General features: G+C 39.0%; 1 protein-coding gene across 1 annotated transcript; it reads left to right on the top strand.

The window, feature by feature from the left end:
• Positions 1–7942: 7942 nt before the first annotated feature.
• K441DRAFT_541959 (uncharacterized protein) lies at positions 7943–8669 on the top strand (the record flags this gene model as incomplete). The annotated part of the gene is made up of 2 exons (XM_067642673.1): positions 7943–8181; positions 8270–8669. 2 exons carry the CDS (start codon positions 7943–7945, stop codon positions 8667–8669), a joined length of 639 nt encoding a protein of 212 aa, XP_067508289.1.
• Between the last annotated feature and the right edge of the window lie 545 nt (positions 8670–9214).

Raw genomic sequence — 9214 nt, 5'->3', positions numbered from 1 at the left:
AGTGTAAAGGATTAAATAAACAACTTGATTGTAAATATAGCTCTAAAGCGTCTATATATACACAAGGAAGGTATTAGGAATAAGATAAAAGGGGAGATTAATATATAGTCGAAATAGGGTAATAAAAGATATACGAGGTATACGAGGGTAGTGCTAACGCTAGTGAATAGGGTAATATGCAAGGTCCAGTAGTTAGTTACACACCCCCCCAGATTTAACGGTGTAATTAAAGCTATAGAAAATAAATAAAGGTAGAGAATTGTACTAAAATAGGAAATTTGGGTACACTTTAGGAGTAGGGTAATTATGAAGATATTGCGGATATCGCAAGTATTATAGATATTGCGAATATTATAATAGATCTTAGTAAGGCCGTCAGCAGAGGGTTTAGCCGAGATTTTGTTAGCATTTGGAGCGGTTCTAGTAAACTGCTTAGCTGGGTAGGGATTGCTTCAATTATATCCAAGATATCGTCTTAAAGTCCTTATAGTATGGTGGTTTAATCTATATTTAAGGCAGTCGTTTAATTTTAGTTAATTAACGGTGACGTCATTTAATATAGTAAGGCTTTGGATATAGCCGTCGTGTTTAGCTGAGTCTCTTATTACTGCTACCTGTATATACAGCTCTCTCTTAGGTGCTTATAAAGCTTATTGCCTAATTCAAATTACCTCTTACATCCTTAACAGGTTCTCGCACGAGCTGCTAGCTGCGATATATTTAGTAACTCTGGTAACAATATAGATATCATATTTAGTGACGTCGCAATTATCGTAACTGGTGCCGATATAGGCGGATCTGGTGCCAATATAGGCTAATATCTCTTAAGGGTTAAGAATACTAATTTGGTTAATTCTAGGGAATTCGTAGGCTCTCTGTGCATTAGCGCCTAGTAGCCCCCTAGTCGTTTTATATAGCAGACTATTTCGCCAGTCACTAGACGGTATAATAAGTTTCGTCCTAAATCGAAATAAATGTCGTTATTAGTAGCTCTTAATAGTGCTACGATATTTACAAACATAGTAGGTACTAGTGCTACATGGGATAGCTTCATTTTTAACTTCCCAGTAGGTATATTAACGGTAATCGTTACTGTTCCATAAGCTTGTATTTTTTCAAAATTTCCACTAGCAATTAGGTAATCGTCTTCTGCAGCTAAGTAGGAGAAGGTAAAGTCTTCTTAGTTGTTATAGACGTGGGTATCTACACCAGGGTTAAGTATCCAGGTATTCTGGAGTTTAAATAGAGTTTTACCAGTACTAAACACGGCAGTATAGCTAGTCGGGGTTTTAGAAGGTAGGGTTTTAGAATTAAACTCAATTGTAGATTCTGTGTTCTTCTAATTATTCTTTACTTCCTATTCTTCTTTTTAAATCCATTTAATTATAGGTCTAACCCAAGGTATAGACGAGATCATTTCATCTATTTTCTTTTAAATGTCTGGCCTTGGTTTCCATCCCTAAGGGCGCTTATACTCGACAATGTAGTAGCAGTTGCCGTATTAATGCATAAGGCCGTATATACATTTCTTATGCCATTATATATTGGAATTGGTATTAGGGTTAGAATCTGAATTAGAATTGGAATTGCCTTATAGGGTTGCAAATGCAGAGCTATTAGCAGTAGTAGTAGGAGATACTTGCTGCATACGGTAGTGCTCCTTAAATTCTTCAATTAGGTTAATAATAGATGGGGCGTCTTTGTTCTTCTGTTTTTTTTTAATGAGATCTACTTCTAGTGCTCCTACGAAGCTAGAAGAGATAGGCTTAATTACCCGAACGAAATCATAGTGTGCCCTAAACCCCTATACATCTAGTAGCTCCAATTACTCAGCAAGCTTGTAGACATTTCGCCAATTATTTAACCATTTATCGATACTCTATGTTGTATCATAGGCCTTTAGAGCCGTGTATTAGATAAGGACGTCGTGCTTTCAACCTAAGGTGGTAGGGGCTAGTGCAGTCTTAAGTGCTTAAAGCCGTTCGTATACTATATTAAGGCCGTCGATAAGGGGAAGGTAGGTTACCAATATAGAGCGAACGATATAGTTGCTGATGCCGTTTATAGCCTGTTCTTGCTTCTCATATATGCGGAGATCGTCTTTATATTCGGAATAGAGCTGGTTATAGGCTGTAAGCTAGGTTGCGTCTAGCTTTGCTATCGATATAGCCGTAGGTAGTACGTCTTTTAGTATAGGTCGTTTCGGTAGTTCCAGCTTTAAAAGATCATCTTTCTTTTTGGCTGGGTCGATATACTCCCATACCTTATTAGTTTTAGCAGTGTCTTATATAATAAAGAACCACTGTATCCAATCAGAAGGCTAGTTAAGGATAAGGTTGACTTTTAATTCATTAGTGGTCGTCATTTTTAGGATTTGTGGGGTTAGGCAGGGTCCAATTGGTGGCTTGGCAAAAACCTTATTTTAACGTTCCGAACTTTTGATTTAATTCGTCAGTTCGTTCGTCGGTCGGGTACTATCGTCGGTCGAAGTTAATCGTCCGTTCGTTTGATATCTGGTAGAGATCGTCTGCAGTGTAATGGCTGCGACTAGTTATGGTATTGGTTGCCTACAGCGTAATAGCTATAGACTGGTTATCGTGGTAGACTGGTTGTCCTAATAGGCTGGTTGTCCATAGTAGACTAGTTTTAGTAGGGCGTCTGCAGCGTAATGGCTGCGACTAGTTGTCTAGTATTTAAAGAAGCTTAAGACACTTGCAAAGGTAGTAGATTAATAGTGGTGCGGGTAGTGCGATCCAATTAATTAGTTAGCAGGTAGTGCGATCCGGGCTCATAACTATAAGCTTTACAGTGTAAAGGATTAAATGAACGACTTGATTGTAAATGTAGCTCTAAAGCGTCTATTATATACACAAGGAAGGTATTAGGAATAAGATAAAAGGGGAGACTAATATATAGTCAAAACAGGGTAATAAAAGATATACGAGGTATACGAGGGTAGTGCTGACGCTAGTGAACAGGGTAATATGCAAGGTCCAGTAGTCGGTTACATATAAACATGGCTACAGCTAACGTAGAGGAGGATTCTGCGGTTCCTAAGGTAGCTACAGAGGTAGCTACCAGCGTAATCTAGACAGGAAGTTCTTGTAAAGGGTACCGTGAAAAATAGGTAAAGAGAGAGTAATATAGGGGGGGGGGGGGGTTAAACTAACACAGTCACGTAAGTAATCTATAAAAGAAAGAACTACTAGTATCTGCGGCAGCTATAAACCCGATAACTGCTGTAACTAATATGTCCTACAACCCAATAAGCCTATAACAAGACTCTATGCCGATCTGCCTACGGAACCGACCCTACGCTAGCACTATACTGCCGCGTACCATCAACAAACTGATAGCGCCGCTATACCTACTATTACGATACTGATTGCGCTAATACGCCTGCGATCTACCGACCAAACGATCGCGCTAATACGCCTGCGATCTAACAACTAATTGATAGATCGAGCTCTACGTTTAACCACTATTACCACCCAACGCTTGCACTATACTGCTACCTAACTGTCGCGCCTATATGCCTGCGACCCACCGACCAAATAATCGTGCCTATACGCCTACGATTAACCGACCGACTAATAGATAAGCTCTATACCTAACCACTATCACTACCGCCGCTAGTACCGTACTACTACCCAAACAGACTTTTGCTGCCTTTCTGCAGCGCTATAAGCACAAAGAAAGAACTGCTAGTGTCGGAATGTATAGATAGAGGTTATATTGTCTCTAATTAGTCACCCTTATGGTGACTCATCAGCCCCCTACTTAGGCACTGCGATCCTTACGATCCTTTGCTTTCTATATTAATAAAAAACAACTATCATCATACTATCTACGAACCGTAGCTACGTGATATCACCTTATATAACCAACACTCTCTATTCTAATATATACTGCTACTTATTCTCTTCTATTTTAAAGTGGCATCTTAATATATATATTATGCGGTTAAAATTATATCCTTTTCCTGCTAAATAATTATAATAGAAGGTACTAGCTCGGCCCTTAAGCATAACGGAATAGGCGTTGTAGTATTAATTAGACTCTATTCCTACCTTCTAGTAATAGTTATAGAAGATACGTAGTTTTAAATTAAGAATATTATATAATTCCCTACTAAACTTCTTCTCCTAATCTAAGTAGAGCTTCGCAAGCTCTATAAGCAATTTTAAACTACCTCTAATTTAAGATTAAGATAGAGGAGGTAGAAGTTATATTATAGGCTATAGTAGGGACATAGGTCTAGTTGGTGGAGTTTAAAGATCGTTAAATCGCGAAGCAATAGGATCCTATACCTGCTCTTATTAGGGTATAGTATCTGACGTTAAGGTTACGGGTTGAATTAAATATAGAGGAGTTAAAGGTAGAGGTAAATTCGTCTCTAGAGGTATATTGCTTAGATTCTATCGTAAGTTAAGCTTCTTTATAGTGCGTAGTTAGTGCTTAATCTCTTATTAAGTCTATTTATGCTCTTCTTTTATATTAATAACCTGCTCCTAAATATTGTCTCTAATAGTACCCCCATCTATTAGTATAAATACTCTATACTTCTATAAGAAGTTACGGAAGTCTTATATAATATCCTTCTTTATAGGAGTCTATATTCCCTTTATCTATCTAACAAAGTCCTCCCTTATATAGTACTATAGCATAGTGTCGTTGTATTTGCTGTCTTTATAGTATGCTATACAGTATAATAAGAATCCATTTAAGTCTTACTAATTAATATCTTTAAGGTTAGTTATATTAGTGTTCTATATCTTTAGGTTAATGTCTTTCTCGTACTTCTTTAGGTAGGTTAACGCTATAATAGAATCTGCGAAGGTATACGGAGGGTATTAAGGTCAGGCTTGTTACTCAATCAATTCAATTCAATTGAGGCCTTGAATTGATTGAATTGAAAGCTTTGTAAGCAGAAGGTTCGGTTGATTGAATTGATTGATTCAATATTGAAACGATTGCAATTAATTGCAACTACGTAGTAGTTAGTAATTATCACGAGTCTCGGCATAGTGTTGATGCAGGGGGGCCTACCTGGCGGCGCCCGAATCGCTTTCTACCGTCGTTTCCGTCGCTCCTGCCGTTAATATAGGTCTATCGCGAGTCTTGGCATAGTGTTGAGTTACTATCCTGTTGTGTACCCCCTGTTCATAGTGGTAATAGAATTGATATTGTTGGTGGGCAAATCTAGTTATAAAACTTTTCTTACCTGTCAAGATCCCGGCGATAATGTGATAGTGTAAACAACGAGTAATGCTCGGGTAACCCTTTTTTGGTAAGGGGGTCTAAGAACAATAAGGTTTAAAGCATTATTATATGTTATGTTCAGCATATTTCTATATAATATTAAAAGATTCAATATTTATCAATCAATTCAATTCAACTAGAACCTCTATATTAATTGAGTTGCCAAGCCAGCGAGCTCTCAGTTGATTGAATTGATTGAGACTTGGCATTCAATTCAATTCAATATTGAAACCTGGGTGATTGAATAACAAGCCTGATTAAGGTAGTTATTTAACGTATTTCGGACGTTAACTTAGGACCTTAGGTTTAGTAATACTTCTAACCTAAAGTACTTAACCAAATCTTTATAAACGCGGTTGTTCTATATAATAAACGCAACTTAGTATCTTCTAGTACTTAGTGACACTTCTATTACTAGTTTTCCGCAAGTCTAAGGTAGTATAGTATCGCCAGGATCTATTCTATATAAGCGCATATAACACCCCTATACAAGACTATCTCTTCTATTTAAAAACCTAGCTACTCTATAGTTAACTATATATTCAACTACTAATCAGTGTTAGTTATATAGGGTAACTCACCAATAATGACTACTCGAGTAGGTTACAGTGATAGTGGTTAAAAAGCTTATTAATTGGAATAAGGAAGGGCGAGGAGCTTAAGACTCCTCGCCACGCTAGTGCCGCGGCGTCACGTGACGACCGCATGCCTTATTCCTGACAGTTACCTAGCCGAATACAATTTCGGGGCGCATTATAGTGGGAAGGAAGTCAGGTCAGCATAAACGAGACTTTCGTACTGGGTTGGGGGCCTTATGTCTTAGCTTCGGTGTTATAATATCAAGAATAGTCTGATGCTCTTATAATTGCCCGTTGCGCCTGGCTTATACGCTACGTAAAAGTTACAGACTTGTTAATTGTTTAGCTGCCAATAAGATACGGAATCTCTTCTGTTTGTACTATTAATACTATCTTTAGCGCCGACGATACCTAATACGTAGTAGCTAACAACGACCTCTGCCGTCTAGTGTACGTAAATAGACAAGGTGTAAGTGGCACAAGAAGTGTATTTATCGCGCGCCTTCGTCCCCAGTATGGTAAACCTGAAACAATTTGTGGCCATGTACAAGGGGGGTACACGAACGGGGCAGACGCCCACCCTGTTACTGTCTGTGCAAAATAGGGAGGTAATGCATTTATTAAAGCTGTATATACATTTACCACTTTATATGGCCTCCGTTGGCGTTAATTATAGCTAGATAGCGATTATATACCTTATCTAAATATATTTTAAAGTTCTGTATGATTAGTTTCTCCCATTTCTTTTTAATATAATATTATACCTCTATATTAGTTTTAGGAAATTATTTACCTACTAAATTTCTTAGCAGCCGCTATATATTTTTAATAGGGTTTTAAATTAGGTAAATTAGTAGGCCAACTTATTCTTTTATACGCCATTGCTATTATATAAAGCTTTTATAGCTTTAGCAGTATATAAAAGCTTTATTAAGATATTTTAGTATATTTAATAGTAAAATACCTCTATTATGTATAGATAGCAATAGGGTAGGCGTCTGCCCCGTCTATATACCCTCCTTATAACTACTAAGCGGGACAGTAAGTTAGAAATTAGGATATTTCCAGCCCCAAAAAGCAGTGCGTTCTCGATGGCTATATTAAGTAACTTAAGATATAGTGTAGCGGAGTCCTAAAGTCTTTAAATAGAGATCTAAGTAAGGGTTTATACTATATAAGACGTTAATAAAGCTAGTGCCATTTACTGCAATCTTAGGGCTATATAAGGGGGGTATATAGATAGGGCAGACGCCTACCCTATCGCTATCCATGCGTAATAGAGGTATTTTGCTATTAAATATACTAGAATATCTTAATAAAGCTTTTATATACTGCTAAAGCTATAAAAGCTTTATATAATAGTAACGGCGTATAAAGAAATAAGTTAGCCTACTAATTTACCTAATTTTGTCAGGTGACGAAGTCACCTCGCCTATATGTATTGTTCCGCACAGCCGTGTCTGGCATCAAGCCAGTCACTCGTTTACCTTTTGTAGGTTTGTGTGGCTGAGTGGTGCGGAGCTTATCACCTCACAAATTTAAACCCCTATTAAAAATATATAGCGGCTACTAAGAAATTTAATAGGTAAATAATTTCCTAAAACTAATATAGAGGTATAACGTTATATTAAAAAAAAATTGAAGAAACTAAGTATATAAAACTTTAAAATATATCTAAATAAGGTATATAATTACTATATAGCTATAATTAATACCAATAGAGGCTATATAAAGTAGTAAATATATATATAGCTTTAATAAATGCATTACCTCCCTATTTTGCACAGACAGTAACAGGGTAGGCGTCTGCCCCGTTCGTGTACCCCCCTTGTACAATCAGGCGTATGGGCTGAACTAGACCGACGTAACGCTTTTGAGTAAGCGCCCCCAAATCATCCTTAGTGTTAGGAACCAAATAACCATCCCCTAGCTTCTTGTCCCAACAAGGCTAGTGCAAAACGTGCCTGCTAGGCACCTAAAGTACGTGGTAACTTTATTCACTCCTTCCAAAGCCATCAACTTTCACATCTAAAAAATTGTTCGCGCCTCAGCTCATAGCTATCAACTCACATCGCACAGACCGGATATTTGGCCAACTGTCAATGAAGTCAGTTCTCGTACAAACACTTACTCTTTGCGCCATCCCGACTGTCTTCGCTGCCGCGATCCCCCTCAACTCAATCACCCACCAGAAGCCCGTAGCCCAGGTCGAAGTCATGACCGAACCAGAGGGCGCGCTCAAGGTTCCCGGCCACAATAATGCTACTTACGGCCCGGTACCCAAGGCCTCGCAACTTTTTGAGATTGAATTTTTCGAAATTGCTCCATCGACCATCCCCGTGTAAGTCAACAACGTCTTCCTTTTCTCTCCAAACTAAGCTTGATCATAATCGAAATAAGTAGGCTACAACTAATAGACTCGTTACCAGCGACCAAATTTTCTTCCAGCTCCTCCGGGGCGAGATCCCTCCATCCAAGAGGAAGGACCCGGCCCATCTTGACAAGCTCCTCACCACCGCAACCCTCACCATAACCAGCTCCGCCATCCTATCGAATGGTAAGCATGAGGACGAAAAGAGCTACACTGTGCCCTTCCGCACCACAGCATTTTCCGACGTGGCTCACCTCTCGATCCGCAATGCCACGGGCGCGTACGTGGAGCATTTGATGAGCAGCGGCCGCAACGATATCCTAACCGACTACTTCATTCCGGGTATGTTTCTGCGGACGGGAACGTGGACTTTTGAGGTCGTTGCTGAGCTCGGAGATGGGACTTGTTTGTTTGCGATAGCACTGACGCAATGGTTAGAGGGCAGGTTGAAAGAGTAAGAGTAACGTAACTCGACTAGGACCTACACAGCTGGCAAGGTATTCAAGAAGGATGTCTCGTAGAACGGTTTGGCCCTTTACCTTTATGGTTTCACTGGCTTCGGCGTGTTGGAATTACAAGGTCATGGGGTCACAGCGGAGCTATCTTGAGGGTCTTATTGATGATAGAGATGACGCAGACGATGAATATTGATTGATTCGTGATGCAGTTGATGCGGTTGATGTCTATATAGATTGCATGCGGACTTCGTCCTCGCAATGTGTCCAGAGCTTAGTCAGCACCTCTCGCTTAATTCTGACACGGCGGGTTGGCACGTTTGATATGGATTTTGGGAGACGATGGCAGCAACTAGCTGTACAATCACTTCTTCTTCTTCTTCTTCTTCTTCTTCTTCTATCTTCTACGTTGTACTAAGTTTGGGTTAAACCTAAGTGTCTAATTGGTTAAAAATTTGTCTGGTCACCTGATATAGGGACGTGCCCTTATATACTACCCCATCAATTCGACTAATACTTATACTTGCGATGCACCCCCTAATACTATA

This window comes from Cenococcum geophilum, assembly GCF_001692895.1.
Source record: "Cenococcum geophilum 1.58 unplaced genomic scaffold K441scaffold_6, whole genome shotgun sequence".
Lineage (NCBI taxonomy): Eukaryota > Fungi > Ascomycota > Dothideomycetes > Gloniales > Gloniaceae > Cenococcum > Cenococcum geophilum.
This window is presented reverse-complemented; position numbering and strand designations above follow the sequence as displayed.